Genomic DNA, 23,156 nt, shown 5'->3' on the forward strand with positions numbered 1-23,156 from the left:
TATCATTTGGGTTAAGTCTGCCGAACAGAATGTTATCTGGCAGACTTTATTGGCATTATTCACAACCGTTCCACCCATTCCAGATATCTGGTGGAGAGACTCTTTTGTGGGTAGACCAAGAAGCTTTTGTATACGGGATAATACAAAAGTTTTGTGTGAACCTTGGTCTATTAGGGCACGAATTTTATGAAATTCGCCAGCATAGTATACTGATACTACTGCTGTTGGTAGTAGGGTGGTTCCATGATTACTCGAAAAGAGTGTAGAAACTGGGTTTTTGTCCTGAGACTGTTGGGAGGAGGTGATTCTTGCGGCTGCTTTCGATGTTGAGGGTCGCTCGTCGTCCCTTCTCCTAGGGGTGCCGACTAGGGCATTTTGAGCTCTGGGGTTTGGTTCTGATTGTTGGGGTTTGGGCTGCAAATGCAGTAGCGAATGATGACGCTTTTGGCAATAAACGCACGTGAAACTATTTTTACATTCGTTCTTGGGGTGTGACGTTGACAAACAGTTTTCGCAATAACTATTTTCTCTCATAAATTTTACTCGGTCTGATACCGAAAAGTTACTAAAACTGACGCAAGATACTAAAACTGACGCAAGATTTGACTGCGTGGTATTGATTACATAATCTAAACGAAGCCGCTTTATTGAACTCCGTGTGATATGCATGGGTTTTATTGTTATTAGATTGGGTCGAGTTTTGATTCACCATTCGCGGTGTAAAACTCGAAAATCGGGGTTTCGGCTTGCCTGGTCTATAGATACTTAGTCTCTCTACTATCTCGTATCTGCTGGTTAAAAATTTATTCATATCATCTCAAAGAGGGATTTCGTTTCGGTCGGCTCGAAGGACCATGTATAATTTTGTACTTGCACTATGCTCTTTATTTAAAATAGATTTGGTTGTGTGTGTAATTATACAGATTGTTAACTCACAATTCAAGCTTTAAATTAAAAGAATTAAAAATCAAATTATAATATCAAATAAAAATTAAATAAGAATTAATATAATGTAGTTGATTTAATGAAGTTGATTCTGGATAAGTAAGAGTTTAGCCTGTTACAGCATCCAGAACGAAGTTGAGCTAGAGTGACTCGCGTTTCACTGGGGAGTATGCGTTCCTCTTCCGCAAGTTTTGGGTACTGTTCTTTGAGTACTGGATTCACCGGGCAATTCCCTGCATAAAGGTCCGACGCCTGTTTGTGGAGTTCACTGAGGACCTGCTTGTGTGTTTATTGCTTCATACGGCTGAGTTCTCAGGTAGTATGACTCATTAAGCCCCTAGGTATGCCTGTCGTAAGAGGCGACTAAAATACCAGATTCAATGGGTTGTGTAGCGCAACCCTTCAGGTTGCCAGCTTCTCCAAACCCAATTGTCAACCTCACCTATCCGTGGCGAATCCTGTTTCACTAACAGACGAGGCTCTGACGACCCCAAGCTCCTCATGGAACTTGGGGTTGGGGAGGGAGTGGATGGCCTGAAGGTTTAATGTGGCCACATAGATTGTTCCCGAGATGGTCGGGATAGCACCTTAATGGTGCTGTGGTACCGGAGCGTACCGGATCTGTACCCGGCAAAGGACCATCACATCGATAACACTCCCCAAAACCTTCGGGGAGCAACCTTATCGCTACAACAACAACAACAGGGCTTTATTATGCATCTTTATTTTCATTAGGCTGAATTTATAAATGCTAAATTTCTTCATAGTGTTTACGTAGATGACATCTTAAGTTCCTGAAAGTAGGACCTCTTTAATCAGATGTCAGTTTTGATGTCCAGGCTTCTGGTTGCTTGTTGAGCACTTCATTTCTATCCTTTAAGAAGACATCCGTAGCAGTTCTAAACGCTGTAGCTTGACAGGCCTCCAGTTTCCTCCAGTGTGTTTCTTTTAGGCTCGGGGAACATACTGGGCACGTTGAACATATAAGCCGCCATCCAAATGCTTTATAAGTGGTTATGAGCGTTTCTTTATATTTAGCTTCAAGTGCTGCCAGCAAGAGACTTGAGGATCATGTTACGGCTCTGGACTTTACGTACAATTGAATCCATGGGATTCACGTAGTTCACCCCGACTTCTTTAATGAACACCAGTACTTCGCATGCTAAGATCTATTGAAAAGGCAACTGCTACATCCGATTTGTGAGTTCTAGCCTTTTTGCCTTTTCAGGTATACATACTCTATGCTCTGTTGTTGTTGTAGCAGTGCTTCGCCCCACCTAATAGGCGCGACCGATTACAAATTGTCATCAATATTCTCTAACGGGAGTCCAAGGAAACTTGCTGTTTCAACGGGGGTGGACCATAATGAAAGGGGTGTTAGAGGCGTTGGTTCCACATTACAATTAAGGATATGGTTGGTGTCATGTGGGGACACATTGCAAGCGGGGCATACATTTCTGTATATCATGCAGTCGGCATGATATCGTGGTGCACAGTGGCTAGTCATGTCGGCTGGGCTGGGTTCTTGCCAACCTTGCTGTCCTGCACCATAAACAGAAAAAAGGTCATATCATATTTTAATAAAAAAAATGTCAAAAGCGCACAGCCGACTCAAAACGCTATACCTCACACTAAAACAACATCCGGCCGAACCGGATATCACGGACAGACTGTTAAATTCAAAACGAAATTACAAAAATAAATAAAAAAAAAACAGTTTCAAAAGGAACTAAACTCAAAGAAAAGGAATAAAATTAACCGAACCGCAAATGACCGGTTACAGTAGCTGAAAATCCAAAAAAAAAAAAAGCTGAAATTTGAAAAGAAATAAAAATAGGCCGAGTTTACATAGGGGGCGCCGCGGGTGTCGTTTCGACGCCCGGTGCTTGTTCCCACCCTCATATCCATGGCCACCGACGCACCTATATTTCGGTGACCCCTTACCTGGAATACCTACGTGCCTTCTAAATAATAAGGAAAATCAGCATTCCCATTTATAATACAAAATTTATTAACAATTCATTGTAATAAAACTTAGTCTAAAGGTTATATATCTAACCAATACGAGGTAAACCTCTGGAGATCAAAACTAACTAATGGTCAAAATCAAGATCAACCGGGTTCATTACTGATAGCTGAGTCGTTTCTATATCCTCTTCAGGTCTCCTGTTGTTAAGGAGAAAAACAAATTTTAAATCCGTTGGATATTCATTTTGTAAGACCATATTCCTTACAAGCCCTAAGCAAAAGAAAAAAAAAAAAAAACAATCAACATTGTATGTAGTACCAAAGTGTGAGGAAATCTGACCGAATTACGTGATCCGCTTAACGGTTAACCCCCTCACCAACGTTGATAAAAAAAAACTGCCATACTTATTTGAAATCTTTTATTGGTGATCTTTATTATTTTATTATATTTTGTTTGATCGTAGGTTGCTTTTGTTTTTGATATATTTAGATTAATTTTGTTGAAATTGATTTTATTTTATTTCGTTTCAGTGGTTTTCATTTTATTTTATTTTATTTATTTTATTTTAGTTTATCTTAGTTTTTCTTATTTTATTGTATTTTATTTTGTTTTATTTCAGTTTATTTTAGTTTATCTTATTTTATTGTATTTTACTTTATTTTATTTTTATTATTATTATTTATAATCTTTTATTTTATTAAATTTTTCTCAATTGGATTGTAGCTTATTATAGTTCCTTTTGTCGTATGTGTATAGCATGTTGTTATTTCCAAAAAAAAATTACCTATTTATAATTTTTTCCTTTGTTCATCAATTTATCTTAGGCTACATTAATTTCCTTTTTTTTGTTTGATTTTTAATTAAATTTTCTTATTTCTAACTTAAAATTTTCCTTTTGTTAGGATTTAGTTAGATTTTCTTATTTCAAATCTATTTTAAATTTTAGTTTGTCTAACCCCAAACTTTCCTCTTGTTTGTATTTAGTAGATTTTCCTATTTCAAATCCATTTCTATTTATTTTAGTCTCCTAACTTCTAAATTACGATTATTTAATTAGATTGTGTTCAATTACGTTAAGTACATTTTTCTTCTTTTTTCTCTAACTTCTAAGCTTTTTTTTAATTTTAAAATGTCATTTTCAGTTTTTATATTTTTTTCTTTGGAACGAACTCACCCAGGTCAGGCTGCAGGCTATTGGTGTTGCTCGCCGTAGTCGTTGCAGGTGGTGCAGGAGGACAATGTTGGTATTGCAGGATGCTGGTTAAATGTGCCTCTACCTTTTGGTGTCGCTATTGGTGGTGCAGGAGGACGTTTAGGTGGGCCTCTGCCATTTGATGTCGCTGTTGGGGTTGCAGGAGGCCGTTTAGATGGGCCTCTGCCTTTTTGTGGACACTGTTGGTATTGCAGGAGGCCAGTTAGATGGGCCTCTGCCTTTTGATGTCACTGCCGGTGGTGCAGGAGGCCGTTTAGATGGGCCTCTGCTTTTTTGTTGCAGGTTTTGGTAGGCCTGGTTGATGGTGGTAGTTGGGTGGTCCTGGAAAAGGGGAAAAAAGTAAAATAAGTGGCGTTTATTAGTGTAAAGTATTAACCCTTTTTATTTTATAGGCACCTTCGCAAATTTTTGTCGCGCTTCTCATTTGCCACAGCGATTTGCTATTTGGCCCTTTGCCAGTGTTTTAAATATAAAGCTTCCTTTCAATGGGACGCGTTCCCATGGCAATGCGGTACGTAGCACACAATGCAGAAGCAGCGTTTCACTATATCAGTGCCTCAGCCCCTACTTTTTTTTTAACTTTTTGTTGGCTTTTACGGAAATGTTTTTAATTATTTCGGATGGAATTTTTCTTTGTTCTTTTACACGTTACATAACGATTCCACTTAGGTGTATAATTAGCAACTTATTGCATTATTCACAAGTTTACTCGGAATATTTCGAATTTCCCGGTCGACCGCGCACTCGAGCTACACTTTCTTACTGATTTCTAAAATAGCACTTCCGCCGTCATGCCGTTAGGAAGCCAACATTTCCAGTCCTTACTGCGACTGCGCCATGGAGAACCGCCGTTAAATGGCATGATTTAACTGTAGTTGCCATGGTGGAACCACACAAGGTGGTGGCCACGGCGACATGCCTACGCCATTATTAAAAGCTCCATGTACCTTGTTTTTGTGAACCGATGGACTAATGGCAAAATCGTACCGCGCCAAAAGTTGATGTGTCAAATCCTATGAAATCTTTCGAGTCCGCTGTCACCTTGTATAGTTACGCCATGGTGGTTGCTGTTAATGGGAATTTTCCCACACCATTGGAATCTTTGGCGATGCCACCCACGCGAAATTAAAGAAAATTTGTTTTGACCACTCCAGGCAGACATGAGTGAGGATGAATCCTGACCTTTTCAGCTATCACTAGCCACCAGTACGTTCGAAATGTGAATCCTCACAAGTGGCCCATAACAAACCTGCTTCGCTTCGAGCACCTGGCGTGGAAGCGAACATGAAACCGGTTCACTTGTGGGAAGCGCTTCCAGGAACCTCCGATGTCAGTTAACGTGGGGCACGACTCACCCCTAAGATAAGAGTCTCAAAGTTCTACCGCTAAGCTAGCCGGGCAACAAAGGTCCATCAAAAAAAAGTTAGGTCAAATAGTGGATTAATTTTGTTTCTTATTCTAACAGGCTTTGCGGCAATTAGACATTTGTTATGGAGAACTCGTAAAAACTCCGTATGGTTCTAGTGGTTATCGACAGTCCAAAAAAAATATCGTCGCTCGGGGAGAATACTGGGCGAGATGTCCCCGACCGCCAAAACGCCCAGACAGGTAAAAAAAAATCAAATTTGTAGGTAAAAAAAAAATCAATTTGTAAATTTAGCAAAAAAACATTCTTATTGGTTTATTGTGGGCGAATATCCGAAGTATGGAAGCGACCTATCAACTTCCCGTTTAGGTCCTCGAGATCATACAATGCATTGCCTATTTTTCGGAGCACTCGACACTTAAGGTATTTTGGCAAGAATTTGGCGTAAATGCCCTGTTTGAAGTTACTCAAAGCAAATTTTTTCCGGAAAACTTCCTGACCTTCCCTGTAGTTGACTTGCCTAGAGCGCTTATTATAGGTGTTTATTCCCCTATCCTTTGCCTGATCTAAATTTCTACGGATTTGCTCGCGAATATTAGTCAGCTTGTCGGCTCTATTTGCTATTGTAACCTGGTCTTCCCTAAGGCTGTCGAGTTTCTCTAAAATATTGTACGTTGAGGCATGTTGGATCATATTTTGACCATATAATGCAAAGTATGGAGAGCATTGAATCGCCGTATGAAAATCGCTTCTCAAAACTGATAAAATCTCTGGTATATGCTTGTCCCAATCGGTATGGTCGGGTTTATCCTTCTAATTTTAGACAGAATTTCTCTATTGACTCGTTCTGAGGCGTTCGCTTGAGGAGAATATAACCCCGTCCTCACGTGTGTCACCCCATAATTTTCTAAAAATTGTTTCATTTCCTTCGAGATAAACTGTTTACCATTGTCACTACGAATAAACTCCGGGACCCCTACAGCTGGAAAAATTTCTGAAGCGAAGTAATTTATAACATTAACATTTGTGGCTCTCTGCATGGGCTTTAGCCAAACATAATTTGCAAAATGGTCTAGAACAATGAAAAGAAATTGATTTCGCCGTTTGGATCGCGGATAAGGCCCTAGAAAATCGCAATATAATCGCTGAAATGGCCTATCGGATACAAAGGTACTCCCTATAGGCGGTCTCGACTGCTGATTAGTGGGTTTTACAGCTTTGCAGGTGTCACAACGCTGGACGTAGTCCCTGACATCCATAGCCTGCTGAGGCCAGAAGTATTTTTGCCTAACGCGTTCCAGGGTTTTCTGCCACCCACCATGGTAACTCCGGTTGGTGTCGTGTGCCAATCTCACGTCTTCCTCCGTCAGCCCCTTCGGCAACCACAAACGCCATAGTGAGTCTTCTCCACCTTTCCGAAATTTAACCCTCTTGAATATGACACCATCCAACACTCCCAAGTCTGGAAGCGACTCCTCGTTTTCAGTGACGGTCCTAATCAAATCTAGGTATTAGTTACTGTTAAAATTCAGGGGAGACTAAATCTATTTCCCCGGGTGTGGCAGTGAAAGGCAACTCGTCGGCATCAAACCTCGAAAGCGCATCGGGGACTACATTCAGGGTGCCTTTGCGATGTTCCATTTTAAAGTCGTATCTTTGCAGCAGGAGCGACCACCTCGCCAACCTCCCGCTCAAGTCCTTTTGCGTCATCAACCACTTGAGACTGGAGTGGTCCGTGACAATCCGAAACGGTAATCCTTCAATATAGGGTCGGAAACGCTTCACACTGAATATGGCGGCGAGACATTCCAGCTCGGTTACTGTATAATTGCGTTGAGCATTATTCAATTTTTTCGAAACGAACGCGATTGGATGCTCAGCGCCCTTATCATCGACCTGGAACAACACCCCGCCCACCCCTATTTTGGAAGCGTCGCATTGGAGTACAAACTCTTTGGAAAAATCGGGTTCGGCCAAGATAGGAGCGGAACTCAAGGCTACTTTAAGTTTTTCGAAGGCCTCTATAGCTTCAGAGGTAAGCTTGAACGGGCCTGATGACTTACGGAGGCAGTCGGTCAAGGGACCTGCCAAGTCAGCAAAATTGGTAATAAATGCCCTGTACCAATTCGCTATGCACACAAACCTACGCACCTGCCGAGGGGATTTGGGGACCGGAAAGTTTTGCATCGCTTCTATTTTCCCTGGATCTACTTTCAAGCATCCGCTGCCTATCAAATACCCTAAATATAGAAATTCCTTCTGAAAAAATTTGCTTTTCTTTACGTTTATTGTCAGACCTGCGTCAGTCAAACACTTTGCCACTTCCGCCAGCAACTTCAGGTGGTCCTCGAAGTTCGTACTGCATACCATCAGGTCGTTCAGGTAGACAAAGACATTCTCCCGCAGACGCGAAGGGATTGCCTTGTCCATCAGCCTACTCATAGTCTGCGGCCCATTGCACAGACCAAAGGGCATTGCCTTGAACTGGTACAGAGGCCTCCCCGGAACCGCGAATGCTGTTTTTTCCTTGGAGGACTCCGTCAATTTGATTTGAAAGAACGCGTCCTTCAGATAAATGCCACTAATAAAGTGCGTATCTTTCAGTCTGCTCAGTAAGCCGTTAATATGAGGCAGCGGGTATGAGTCTTTCTTAGTTACCGCGTTGGCCTTTCTGGAATCTATACACAACCTAACTTTACCTGGTTTCCGGACAAGTACCACAGGACTACACAACGGAGAGTTCGATTCTTCAATAACTCCCAATTCGAGTAGCCTGTCTATTTCGCTAAAAGCTTCTGCTTGCCTCGGTGGCGAAAGAGGGAAATGTTTGCTTTTTATGGGAGTCGCATCACCAGTGTCAATGTGATGCTCCACTAACTTTGTTTGCCCCAGACCTAGCTTTACCAAGGAAGGAAATGTCTCTATGACCTTTTGTAACTCTCTTCTCCGGGTTGGTGACAGTCATGGAGATCAAGTTCTTCGTCATTTTCATTGCTAACCTCTATGCATTCTACACTTGGGAATATTTCGGAAGCTAGCGCAAATGCTCTCCAAAAATCAACCCCGAAGTAGGCTTCTTGGAGAAGTGAAGGAAAAAGGTAAAAGCGAATAACCTTTGTGGTATTCTTGAAGGTGACCTGTAGAGATATGCCTAAGATTTTCTGCTTGTTGCCACCCGCGGTATATATTAACGCATGTAGGGGTTGATAATCGAAGTCGTTATCTTTTAGAAACTCTTCACAATTCTTCTCCAAGATGGACACGTTGGCTCCCGAGTCCAACAACCCCACAATAAAACTATTTTTGTTTTTTTCCTTAACGAGAGGCCTTTCATCCTCCGTATGCATTAACGTGGTGGTTTGCAGCAATCTACGCTCCTGTACTCTCCGGTGATATCTTTTCCTGCACCTCGAAATATTTTGATTTTCAAAAATTGCATGCCTTACTCGCTCGTACCTATGTTCCCTTTCTTCTAGATTAAGTGGAGAATGCCTCTGACAAGCAGCATCCCTATGCTGGCGTTGCAGAATTATGGTCAGTTCGCCCATCGCGGATGAGGACGTTTGGCTATCGGATTCAGAACTATTGGAATTATCCGTATTATCAGGGAAAGTTACTATTACCTTTGGGTAATCCTTCGCCAGGGTACTACTACTCCTCGGAAGCTCACCACCTCCATGCAACCCTGTACCTGCGAGAGACCCACATTCTGGTTCAACGAGGTTCCCCCGCCTTCTCACTCGGGTACAGGTTTCCCTGCCTGCGATGGTCTCTAGGGCATTTTGTAGTAAGTACTCCCTTATACCCACATTTAAAGCAAAACGAATTCTTAATGGGTTCCACACAGTAAATATAAGAATGCCCCATAGCCTGACAATTCCAACATTGGATTCCTGAATAGTCCGGTTTCCTGTTACGTCGATACTCCAACGCCTCTATCTGTGGGTTAGCTTCGCGGTCCTCGCCTTCCATCCTCATGTCCGGGGTTATCGTGCGGGCCTCGATCACGTGGCGACCAGGGTACGTGGTTCCCAATAACTTGCTTTCCTTCAGCACTTGTTCTCCTCTGCGTGCTACATCGCGTAGATCATGGAGGGTTCTCACTTCCGCGCTGAAGAGCATCAGCTTAAGGCTACTGTTGACATTCCCTTTTATGATGTCAATCAGTAAGACCTCTGACATTGGTTCTCTTAGGCGCGTATTCAAGGAGACTATGTCCGTATGGAATACGTCATAGCACTCACTTAGCTTCTGCTTACGCATGGAGATCTCCATCATGATCTCGTGGTCACTTTTTAGAGTACCGAATTCTCTCTTTAATGAATAGCACAAAAATGCATATTTCGCGTTTGGGTTTTGTTTCGTAAACAACCAGTACCACTTTTCGGCCCGCCCAGAAAGGAATAGGTGGAAGTTAGCCATTATTTGGTCGTCAGAACATTGTGTGCGCTTACACAGGGTGTTTAGCTTAAATAGCTTAAATAGGAAGTCCGCAACTGGGGTTTTACTACCATGTTGCTCGGAGGAGGGTTCATTGGGGTTACAACTGCTGGAAGGGGGTTATGTTCCGTTCTAAAAATGTCCATGATTTAGTAGTAAAGCACCAGCTCCATCCAGTGCGTATGTCGACACATTGGTCATTAGTCACGAGGTATTATGTGCGTTCATCAGGGGCGCGTTCAGATTGCTGGTGCTTCCCGGTCTATCCATTTTTTCGTGCTGGCCATTTAGGTCCGAGCCTGCATTCGTCCCCGCGGGATCTCCATATTGGCTACCTACTGGCGTATGCATCACCAGGGGACGCTTAGCCTTCGAAAAAGCCTCCCTATTATTGCTACCCCGGGACTGGTTCCCTCTAAAATTGCCTCCACTCCCGAACGGAGTGTTCCGGCCCATTCGCCCAAATAAATGGTCACGCGACACTATAATCAAGGAAAAATTGTAAAGTGAAAACTTGAGTATTGGTTATATAAAAAAAACTTCTATCTAAGCAAAACGTCAGGCAGTCAGGGGTAGAAAAAAAAGGTCTGAATTCACCTCCTTCTCCCTATATTATTGACGACGATTGGTTTAAATAAAAAAATATATAGATATATATGGGGTATTCCATCCCATTTCGACCAATTTTGAACCCAACCCCTTTCGAATTGGCTGAAAGTTTTCTTCTTTTTATGAATTTTTAAAAAAAGTTATGAATTTTTAAAAAAACACCGTTTTTGTTTTCAAAATGCTATAACTATTTCAAAAATTGACCGTTGGGGATCTTTTTTTTTTTTAAATTTGTGTTTAAATGTACTTTTCGGAAAAAATACAAAAAAATTTTTAAAGTTTTTTTTTCAATTAAATAAGTTCAACTTAGTATTAATTCGATAATCGTATCGAAGAGAAAAAATTCAAAAGCTGGAAAGAAGTGGTTATTGAAATATACGTGTTATATAATCAATAAAAAACAGAATAGGATTCGCAAAACTACTTGTGTATTTAGGTGCAATGGGAATGCTGACATCCCATCATTAGAAGGCACATGTAAAAAAAAAGATTTTGTTACAGAAAAAATATTCACTTGTCCCTAGTGCTCCCAACCGCAGCGCAAAAGGGGTCTTGGGGACCTGCTCTGGGACTGGCTGGGGCCACTAGGTTCAGTTCCAGACACACACAGTTCGGTCCCAGCACACCCAGCCGCAACGCAAGGTGATCTCCAGGGGATCACCTCTGGGACTGGCTGGGGGTGTTGGGGCCTCCCGTCCACTCAAACTGGACACCCCTCCTGCCTCTGCCATTATGGGTGGAGCGGCTTCAATGGCCGCTCCATAGACTGGTGGGACAGGAAAGGGTGCCGCTTTGGATCCCAGCTCAACCCATCACAATCCAGGTGGTATTCTGTGGTACAACCTGATACGTGGGATGAGCTGGGGTCTTTGTAACACACACCCCCACACACTCATACCAGACAACACAAGACAATACAAATATTCGGCAGACATATATATCACCAAAGCCGACTACGGACAACATCCGGGAAAACAAAAACCCCAAGTCTACAAAAAAACGAAGTGCGTGCAGCACTGCCTCACCGGGTGAATACAAAATCCGGAGGACACGACGTTCAGTCACCTGGCTCCGTCAGCTACTGCCCCCGATGACCACTCCGGACAACTTGATCTGTCCAACCATCCCACCGCAACGCAGGTAGCTGCTCCTGCGGCTGCTCACCTCGGATATGGTCACCTGTGATATGGTCAACTTCACAAGTTGACCCGGAATGACCCTCGCGACCAGCGCCTCAAACATCACGTTGGGCGGCATCTGTTATGGCGCCCTCATCAACTGTCAACGATGATCACTCCGGACGATTTGATCAATCCAACCATCCCACCGCAACGCAGGTGGATGCTCCTGCGGCTGCACACCTGTCCCGTTGGGTGCCATCTGTTATGGTTACTATGGATCAGCCAGGAAGGCAGTCGGCATGATATCGTGGTGCACAGTGGCTAGTCATGTCGGCTGGGCTGGGTTCTTACCAACCTTGCTGTCCTGCGCCACAAACAGAAAAAAGGTCATATCATGCCTTTAATAAAAAAACTGTCAAAAGCGCAGACCCGACTCAAAACGCTATAACTCACACTAAAACAACATCCGGCCGAACCGGATGTCACGGACAGACTGTTAAATTCAAAACGAAATTCCAAAAATAAATAAAAAAAAAACAGTTTCAAAAGGAACTAAACGCAAAAAAAACGAATAAAATTAACCGAACAGGAAATGACCGGTTATAATAGCTGAAAATCCAAAAATAAAAAAAAAGCTGAAAGTTGAAAAGGAAAAAAAAAATAGGCCTAGTATACATAGAGGGCGCCGCGGGTGTTGTAGCGACGCCCGGTGCTTGTTCCCACCCTCAAATACATGGCCACCGACGCACCTATATTTCGGTGACCCCTTACCTGGAATACTTACGCGCTTTCTAAATAATAAGGAAAATCAGCATTTCCATTTATAATACAAAATTTATTAAAAATTCATTGTAATAAAACTTAGTCTAAAGGTTATATATCTAATCAATACGAGGTAAACCTCTGGAGATCAAAACTAACTAATGGTCAATATCAAGATCAACCGGGTTCATTACTGATAGCTAAGTTGATTCTATATCCTCTTCAGGTCTCCTGTTGTTAAGGAGAAAAACAAATTTTAAATCTGTTGGATATTCATTTTGTAAGACCATATTCCTTACAACTGTTCCGATATAATCCCTTACGTGATTGTCGTAAAACCAGCTGCCCTTATACCAAGAGCTTATCTGAAAGGTCATAAGGAAAGCCCTAAGCAAAAGAAAAAAAACAATCAACATTGTATGTAGTACCAAAATGTGAGGAAATCTGACCGAATTACGTGATACGCTTAACGGTTAACCCCCTCACCAACGTTGATAACAAAAGGAACTGCCATACTTATTTTACTTTATCTTATTTGAAATCTTTTATTGGTGATCTTTATTATTTTATTATATTTTGTTTGATCGTAGGCTGCTTTTGTTTTTGATATATTTAGATTAATTTTGTTGAAATTGATTTTATTTTATTTCGTTTCGGTGGTTTTTATTTTATTTCATTTTATTTTATTTTATTTATTTTACTTTATTTTATTTTAGTTTATCTAATTTTATTTTATTTTGTTTTATTTCAGTTTATTTTAGTTTATCTTATTTTATTGTATTTTAATTAATGTTTTTTTTTTTTATTATTTTATTTATTTTATCTCGTGACAGATTTTGGTATATAACAATTTTATGTAAAAAATCATGAATTTAACTGCAAAGAGTTTTTGGTGGATCTCCTGTTTACTGCCGGGATTTTAGCGATGGAAACACATTTGAGAGTATTACGTATTACGATCACTTGCAAGTACTTCTCAAATTCTTTAAAATTTAAATCATTACGGCACCAGTTGTCGACCGCTAGTCTTGCTAGTCACGCTAGATATCAATAATAATTTTAACTCAGCCAGGTGGGACGACGTGCTTGGGTCATTATGGTGCTATTTCAGGGTGCCTCAATACCTGCTAGAAATTCTGATGGTCTACTTCAGAGACAGTTTTCTAACGCATGCAATCGCCCATGGTCAAAGAAAGGTTAAGCTATCACACTGAGCAGCCAAGGGTTCGGTACTAGGCCCCGATCTCTGGAACATTACTTAGGATAATATTCTTCGATTGGACGAGCAAGAAAGTATATTCCCAGTTGCTTTCGCGGACGACGTGTCAGCTGTCCTAACAGCGCGAAGCTCATTTTAACTCAGCCAGGTGGGACGACGTTCTTGGGTCATTATGATGCTATTTCAGGGTGCCTCAATACCTCCTAGAAATTCTGATGGTCTACTTGAGAGACAGTTTTCTAAAGTACGCAAACACCCATGGTCAAAGAAAGGTTAAGTTATCAGACTGAGCAGCCAAGGGTTCGGTACTAGGCCCCTATTTCTGGAACTTTACTTTGGATAATATTCTTCGATTGGACGTGCCAGAAAGTATATTCCTAGTTGCTTTCGCGGGCGACGTGTCAGCTGTCCTAACAGCGCGAAGCTGCGAGCAGGCAGCTCAAGCTAAACCAGGCCATGCGCAGTGTAAACAGATGGATTATCACAGTCTTCAGGTGGTAACAGCAAAAACGGAGATCGTTAACTTTACGAAGAGGCGCTTCCCCACTATCATTAACAAGACGGTAGTGGACCGTCCAATTGACACATACTTCAACTTCTGGTGGTGAAGCTAGACAGTAAGCTCGCTTTCACGGGGCGTATACGCGGAGTCTCCGAAAGGGCTGAGCACACAATGGCGAGTTCGAATAGATTAATGGCAGACGCAGGCGGTTCAAAGCCACAAGGAAGCTATCGGTATCAGCCTTGGATTCTATACTCTTATACGGTACAGAAACCTGGGCGGATGCAATGAAATATTGCAAGAATGGAATTGCCATCACCTCGGCCCAACGGGGCCAAGAGGGGCGCTGCGAATAACCTCGACTTACCACATGGTCGCGGCTAAAGCTGTCCTGGTCGTTGCGACACCGATATATATTCTCGCTGACGAAAGAAAAGCAATATACGACAGCGGATATGAAGCAAGTAGATGTGCTGTTGCCGTACAGATGCGAGAAGAATCGATTTGTCGCTGGAAAAAACAGCGGAGCAACAGCACCGTAGGAAAGTGGGAACTGAACACATGGTTGAGGCGACCACACGGAGAAATCAAATTTTACCTTACTCAATTTCTAACCGGACACGGTTACTTTTGCAAATACCTCCACAGAAAAGGCAAGGTTGAAAACCCGAACCGCCTGTACTGTGGTAAATTGGACGATGTACGCCACACCTTCTTCGAATGGAAGAGGATAAAAAAGATACTTGGCGACCTATCTCCGGTCAGCACATACATAAGTGACGCATATATTCCCCAGCAAACGAGAAGATGGACGCCTAGCCCATTAGAGTGAGAGTAGCCATTAAGCTCACCTCGTGCGCACCCGTATCCAAAGTAATGCTAAACATGATCCCAGGTACGGGAAATTGCGGGCGCCGTGGCCGGTTAAGTTTTAGTGTGTAACTATGGAAGAAGGAAGTCCTACACACGGAGAGTCTTGCAAGACGTCTAAATGTAAAATTGTATCCCCTTCTGACCATTGGCCGTTTCAGATAGCGTATATCTTCTGTATTTTTCTATTTACTTACCTTGATGATTCCACCATGGGTTAGAGTCTTAAAATTAAAACAGTAAAATGTAGATTTTTGATATAATATTTCTCTTATTTTAAACTTAAAAGATTGTTATACAATTTAGAAAGCGTTTATTTTATTTTAACTAATCCGCCTGATCACGATCTCTTTCATTAATAGTCTCACTTTAGTTTTTATCGCTTCTCCATGACTGATGCAGTCCATGATAGGTGCTTTGTTTCTTAGCAGCCGCGCTCTTGCCAAATGGGCTCTTGGGGTTCACCTTCAAAATGTAGTCGCCTTCCAAGTCATATTCAGTAGCAATACCCATGTAGGCGCGTTTGCCAGATCCCTCATTGTTCTCGTATTGGCTAATAGAGTTAGCAGCGACTGCAGGGAAGTTGCGCTCATTACCTGGGCGCACTGATTCAGCAAAGTAACGTGTGGCGCGCATTGAAGCTTCAACTACATTTCTGGCACCAGGAGCTTTGGAATGTGGACCATTGACATAGAAATCAATATCACCAACGCGACGACGTGTACCCATACCGCAAGTTGAGGTGTGAATGGCATCGACGAAGTCAGCATCGCCACGAGTTAAGCCAGTTAATGTTAATGTATCCTTGGCGAATATTTTTGAGGGGTCCAAAGCTGTGATACGGCGGAGTTGATGTCCAGTCAAACGTTTGTATTCACGTGCAGCGACGCCAGCAACTTGGGCACCCATACCTTGGCCGACAATGTGAATAATTTCTTGTGGGACATCAACTTCGTTGGTCAATTGGACGAGAGCTTTTCCGATCATTTCACCAGTTTGTACAACATCGAGTAGAGCAAGACGTTTCATGCTAGTGATTGTAGCACCCAAGTTGATGATCTGCAAATGAAGGGAAAAATTAATACCAAATTTCCAATTGGAGCTGTATTAAGATAGTTAGGTCACTGAGGGAACTTTTCCAAGAAACAAGTTATCCTGAGAAATTTTTTCGGCTGGAGCGTGACGAGATTGTGCTCGAACATGTACTACATGCAGATGGGCAAATAACCGTACCTTCACCTTAAGATGTTTAGAAGCTACCAACTTACCAAAAGGTTGCCCTTTGTGGCTTTTGGCTTCTTCCATGACTCACTGTAGTCCTCTTCGCTTGAGGTGGCAATTTCTTTGTCACTGCTTTGTTCATAGTCTTTGTTGTTATTGATTGGCTGACGTAGACCATTGTAACGTTGCATGTAGGCTTCAACTAATTTCTTGTTTGCCTTAGCCACAGCTGGGCTGGTCTCCGGTAAGCCAGTGATGAAGATAGTAACCTCCTCATTTCCAAAGTTTGGTTCTTGTTTCACAATTTCGATCATCTCATTGAGGTTGGTCTGCTCCGGCTGACCATTTGATTTCATGAGGATTACCGGTACATTGCTAGGGCTCGGAGTAAATGATGGACGTAGAGAGTGGTTAATTTGTGATAAGTGATCTAAAGGATGAAACAAATACAAATATGATAATACGAGCTTATGCTAAACAAAAACAAGCCCAAAGTTGCACCGAATACTTACAAGCTTTCTCAATCATGCGTTCGCCCTCTTCCACCGACATGTTCTCCAACTGTTGCAAAGTGATGTCGTCAACTGATGGTAACGCCTCCAACTCGGCAGCCGATAGCCAATCAGAAGGCTTTAAACTGCTCGTTACGCTATTATCCTTGCTCATGCCATGCCTGGGTGAGGCACTAGCGGCAGCAACAAGTATAGCTACAAAACAGAAAATCTTAAGCGGGTTCATATTGATCACGAATGCTAGTCAGTTTGAACTGTGACTTTAATCAATGTAGATATGATTTATATAGGAAAATTAATATCGTTTCCCGAAAGCCCTACAAGAATATTAGTGATGCACGAAGCCGTAGCCAGAGAATCGGGTTTTTGATTGGGACGGGTTTCGTTCAAATAACTGGTACAGGTAAACACAATCCAGACTCGGTTCGAAGAGAACAGAAAACTTGTTTGAAATATGCGGAACTCGGTACTAAATGCCTCAAAGCCAGTTACAGTTACTAAACTAAGAAAACACGTGTAAAGACTGAAAAGGAAAGGCAAAAAGATCCGAAAAATAGTCCGAGTCAGCCCGAACGTGTGCTAAAAGAAGCGAAATTCGGCTTTGGAAGGAAATAAACCGGTTCATATTTCACGGTTAACTATGTCTCCGATTGGCGTTCTCCTCTGTACACCCAGCATTTGGTGACCTCCTGAGGAAAACCGAAGAGAAAGTGACGCAGATTTTCAGGCGCACAGTTTCTGATAACCTGGCGGGATAGGTAACGGGGGTGAATCTTTCGCTGCTACCAAAATTGAAAGAAGATAGTAAGTGCTACGAAATACTTGTTCCACCAATGGGCCTCGCCGGAGTACGCGAAAATTATTCACAATGAGGAAAAATGTCTTGGAAATTTGGGAAGTTCCAAAGCACATTCATCCAACCAAAGCTTACCTTACCAATCCGCCGGAACAGAAGCCGGACACAATAGCCGGGTGCGATAAAAACGACTCAACAGAACTGCTGCTTAAATTATTCGGATACTCATAACACTAATACACATAGGCAAAAATGGAGCACCCTTCAAACTGTTTGCGTAAACTATTTCAGATAATACAAATTAACAAAATATTTAATAAAATTTTTTTTGTTTAGATTGAAGTGCATAAAAATTGTGTTTGTTTAGTTGGCAGCAGAAGGGCGTTGACCGAACCTTGAACACGGGCTGTTGGATTGCATATCGGCCGGTGCAATATGTGCTGAGTTGCATAATTTGTCAAGTAGTCCAATTAAAGCAAGACCATTACATGGTTTTTTTGTAGCCAAAATGCGCTGAACGGTAGGGAGATGTTGCGGAAGTGAGTTTACCGGAAATTAGATTATCCAAATCAAACTCGGAACTAGTAACGGAAGTCGAAGCAGTGAATGAGAGACAGATATCAAGTGCTATGTAGCACAAATGGCGAATAGTTTTCCATACATTTGGGGGAAAAGTGTACTCATACTATTTGATACAAATCTAATACTAATTTACACAAATTTGCAAAATTATTTTCAACTCATAACTGGCAAAAATTTTCGAACCATTATGGTCGTTTTCACAGAATGCCTTTTTTGCCTGAAAAGAAATTGGTTTGAGAAGTCTAAATCGATCGTAAGTTTCCATGTTTTGTAACCGGAACCGAAGCTTCGTAATATCTCTATTGCCAATGGCGAAATCATTTTCCTAATTATTCGAAAAAGTGTGTCAGGTACTTGTGTGTATATGTCAAAATAATGTCATAATGCAAAAATTAATCTTGTATGAAGTTTAATATACAATTTCCCCATATTATATGGTCTAGACCATGATACAAAAAATGGAGGTAGTTCCATTTAGTGTGACGTTAGCCAATTGACTTTTGTGGGGACAATGACAATTTCACTAAAAACAAGCTACCAGATTGAAAAATGTTGCGAATTTTTCTAATTTTGATGGATTTCATATTAACGAATACGACTAAATTACTTTCATAGTTATTTTAAATAAAAAAATAAGAAAAAATGAGCCCCATGCCTTCGAAATATTTTAATACGAAATATCAGCCTATAAAAGGTTTTTAATAAGTTTTTCGGGCTCCCGAAAAGGGGTCACCTTGGGGCAGAAACGCCTCTACACATTCTGTGCCTTTTAGCATTCACATAGATGTGGAGGAACACTTTTTCTCAACATGCCTTGAGAAATATCCACTGTAGGGGCACGATATTAGGGCCATGCTAGAACAGGATTTTTCGTGTATTTTTTTCTGTCTATGGGTCAAGCTGCCATATAGATAAGAGTCATTAACCAACGTATGAGTCACTATCCACTATTTTTCAATAAAATTGCATGTTTTACTGTATTCTCAATCGATACATATGCACATAAATCGTGCTAAAGCATATTATTATTGTCTCAGATGGTCATTTCGTTTGCATCCTAAAGGAAATTTCCATCTAGAAAACCCACAATTTCGCCTTAAACAGTAACGGTATGGCAACGCTTCTGGAAAAACAACAAACATTATGAAACTTCAAAAATCCCCAAATATGTCAAAAAAATTTTCAGTGGAACTACCTTCTTTTTTGTATCATGGTCTAGACTGATGAAAAAACTTTTCCATTTGCTTATGGCGGCAATAAATTTTAGAGTCTCGTCATTCAAACCATTCTCCACAAACTCGTTATTCTTAAGTCAACTCTTAGGGTCTTGATTTAACTAACTTTTCATCTGTATGTTTGAACAGCCGCATGGCGGGTAGTCTGCAGTTTCCTGGCTCAATTTTAGTTTCAAGTCCTCATATTGACAGTTATAGGCGTTAGATGGAACGCATTTTTCTCTAAGAAACGCTCATTCCATTATTAAAATATGCTCTGTAATTGTGAGATCTTTCATACGCAGCTGTTTCCACTCCCGCCTTGTACACTTTTTTGTGAAGCTTTTCAGCCACAAGAAAGGTTTACCTGAATATTCTTATTCGCCGTATGTGGGATGATTTTACATAAATACGACACTCTTGTGAATTGCCCATCTATTTTAATATTTTTTTTTAATTTTACTCACGTTTGACAATAGGATGATAATTGTTGAAGATTGCACTGGCGCCATTGGTCTATTATGCCCAGATCTCCTTCACAGCACCTCATCCAATCCGACTTCTCTGATGAAGTCTTGGCTTGCATGTCGGAATCATCATTAAATGGGACTTAACCGCGAAAGCGATTTTGGGAAGTTAAGTTTTTATCCACCTACCTCTTCCAACGCAGTGGAGGTCCCCCCTTCATCTGCTTCCAGGTTGCGGTGTCGACTGAAATACTTTCTTGGTCGGAGCGTCTTCGTCCATTGGCATAACATGACGAATCTGCACTATCGTCATATCTACGTAAAGATCACACTGCTCATAATTATACCTCCATCGATACTCGACGTTGGCATCACGGACAGGACCATAAATCTTCTGGAGAACTTTTCTCTTGAAAATTCCAATAGCTGTCTTATTTTCTCTCGACACCGTCCATGATATTGTTTTTGCTGCCTCGAATTTACATCCGCCAACAGTGACGTGGCTGGTAATGCGCGATTTTCGTGCAAAGAAGAGTGGACATCCACCCTTGGATAGCCACCTGAATTTGTCTTCTCTGCAGTGATATGTTTACGCCTTCGTGAGATGTGTTGCCGACTGCATTTCGATGTTAAAAAAAGCGCAGCACACTGTTTCCTCGACTTCGAACGCCCTCAGAATTTCGGTCGACAGTTGAAAGAGGGCAGTGACCGCGGACCTGTCAGCTTTGTAGGCGTGCTGACAATGATGGAGTGGTCAACTATTAAGGGCATTTGACCTGATTCCGTGGCCTATTATCTTTTCCATTGCCTTCAATATAAAGGAGGTTAAGAGTTATTGCTCTGAAGGACTTTGCTTGTGAGTAGTCATGTTTTTATATATATTTTTATAAATACCACTTTTCCTCACCTCACAGGGTATGTGAGCTGGCGCCAAGCTATCTTTTATGATCCCAGCGAGGTGTGGGATAAGCTGATGCACTTGCTACATTATCGCTGGATAGATGCCATCCACCACCGGAGATATGTTTTTCTGCCCATTTGACTCTGGCCTAAGAAAAAATACTATTGGTTAAGTGCCAGTCCAATGGGGTTTGTCTCACTATGGGGAGCACGGGTGCTGGTACTTGCAGGGATGCATCGGAAAAATACGTTTTCTTGCTAGCTTGTTAAAATGGATAGCATACTCTACCGATCACCTCTGAAACCATAGGTAAACATTTGTATAGTTTGTTCTGCCATTTCCATGTGAGCGGAAGTGAAAGTGCATAAGAATGATATTTTTCAAATGCAGGCTAGTAAATTTTTGATCAATGCAATTGATTGCCGGGTATGATATTGTTCATTTTAAATTTGAAGAGAATGGTTGAGAACTTGGCTTTCCCATTAGTCAAGACTGGAAGCCTCAAAGAGCTACTTGTGTGGTGGGGAGATTGGATAACTCTACCTTGTCTTTTTCTTCTATAACATAAAATATGAAATCCTAAGGCTTGAACATATTTGCTTCACAAGAACTGCAAACGAAACCCAAATTAATATTGCTGTCCTCAGTGTCGTAGTGAGGGGGGGGGGGGGCGGGCGGGGTGCTACTCACAGAGGGGGGGCACCACATGGTCCGCAAAGTAGAACTTTCTGGATAATTTGTATTTTTATTTATTGCCAAATAAAAATTTTCCCGGGCGCAAAAAAACCTCCCTACACAAAAAAAAAAAATGTAAGTTTTACTGTTGCCCTGGGCAAATATGGTGTTATGCAATACAAAATCTAAGTTCTCACACTATACAAAAATGAAAGTAAGAAATTTTGCGAAAAATGGTTTCATATAACTTTATAACAAAACAATAAATCCCTTTCTGTTTTTGTTTAAATTGGCGAATTTGGCAATTAATTGACAAAATATTGCCGATTTGAAAAAAAAAAAATTAATTTTACTACATAAACACGTATGTACATTAGGGTGGGTCGCTTTGTATGGACGAAAGTTAACCGATATCGCACCATCGATTTTTCGATAGGATTTGGGCTCAGGAAAAAAAGTTCCACTACGCATACCCAAAAAAAATAATTTTCAAGCCTGTGAAATTTAATTTTTTTGACTCTTTTTCATGACATACTAAAAAATTTTCAAAAAATTGTTATCGGCAACGTTTTTAGCTGACATTTTTGGGTCGGACAGGGTATACATGAAAATTTTACAATCAAATGAAAATTTTTTAGTAGGTCATGAAAAAAACCTTAAAAATCAAAGCCGAAAAAAATTAAAAAAAAATTTAATTTCTCAGGCTCGAAAATTATTTTTTTTGGGTATGCGTAGTGAAACTTTGTTTTCCTGAGCCCAAATCCTATCCAAAAATCGATGGCGCGATATAGGTTAATAAATTGACCCAGTCTAATGTACGTACTTATGGGACATTCCATGCCTAATCACTTATGCTGTCGTTGGTTAAACAAAACCGACTTTGCTAAAGCTGGAGCACTTTTCGTACTATTCTTAAATATTTTTTACAATCTTTTTTGAATCCTTATAGCCAAGGGTCTTAGGTTCCCTCAAACTTTATGCGACCTGATGCAGTTAGTAGTGCTTCCCCATACCATACGTAGTTCTGGATAAAAAGCTGAACTGGATGGATAACATCATTTAGCGCTCAAAGACTGGGGACGCTGGGGAATCATCCTTGATATATGCAGATGGGTTTTTGCCGCGGTTATCCGACTCAAGCCTTGCGAAAGGTGCCGAACATAAACTTGTTAGGTAAAGTCCACGAACAACGCCTAGCCAAGCTCTTCAGATCATTCTTGACATGCTACTCTTGGACCTAGCTGGTTATCGAGCAGCGGCAAGGTCAGCCCTGCGTTTAAGATACTAGTCCAATTGGAGCAATAAAACCAAATCCAGTTTAATTCCTCCTAGGAGGGATCACTGTGCGACCACAACAGTTGTGAAAAGCAACATTATGGTAAACATTCCAAGTAGGGATGATTGGGCCCAGTCGAATTGGTAACTTGCTGCTGACGGCAGCATTTCCATATACAACAACGATTCTTAGCTAAACGGTAGAGGTGGAGGTGAAGTCCCTTCAAGGGACCTAAACATCAAACTCTCTTTCAGACTACCCGAATCACTGTAGTACTTTTCAGGCAAGAGTATCAATCATCATGGAAGCCGCAGTTAAGGTGATGACAAACAATATCGGCAATGAAAATTTTATTTCAGCGACAGTCATGCTGGTTTCAAATCTTTTGGCTCGTTCAATTCTGAACTAAACTAACAGAACCGTGTATAATTCACATGTGTCCCAGCCACAGGAACATCGAAGGAAACTGGATTGCAGACAAACTCGCCAGGCAGGG

The 23,156-nt window shown here is 41.3% G+C and overlaps 1 protein-coding gene across 1 annotated transcript; it reads right to left on the reverse strand.

The window, feature by feature from the left end:
- Positions 1-15,263: 15,263 nt before the first annotated feature.
- On the reverse strand, positions 15,264-17,008 carry LOC137249739 (vitellogenin-1-like). Its single transcript, XM_067781537.1, has 3 exons — positions 16,750-17,008; positions 16,285-16,667; positions 15,264-16,075 (listed from the first exon to the last, which is right to left on the reverse strand). Exons 1-3 carry the CDS (start codon positions 16,973-16,975, stop codon positions 15,386-15,388), a joined length of 1,299 nt encoding a protein of 432 aa, XP_067637638.1. The 5' UTR covers positions 16,976-17,008; the 3' UTR covers positions 15,264-15,385.
- Between the last annotated feature and the right edge of the window lie 6,148 nt (positions 17,009-23,156).

This window comes from Eurosta solidaginis, chromosome 4 (assembly GCF_040869045.1).
Source record: "Eurosta solidaginis isolate ZX-2024a chromosome 4, ASM4086904v1, whole genome shotgun sequence".
Taxonomy (NCBI): domain Eukaryota; kingdom Metazoa; phylum Arthropoda; class Insecta; order Diptera; family Tephritidae; genus Eurosta; species Eurosta solidaginis.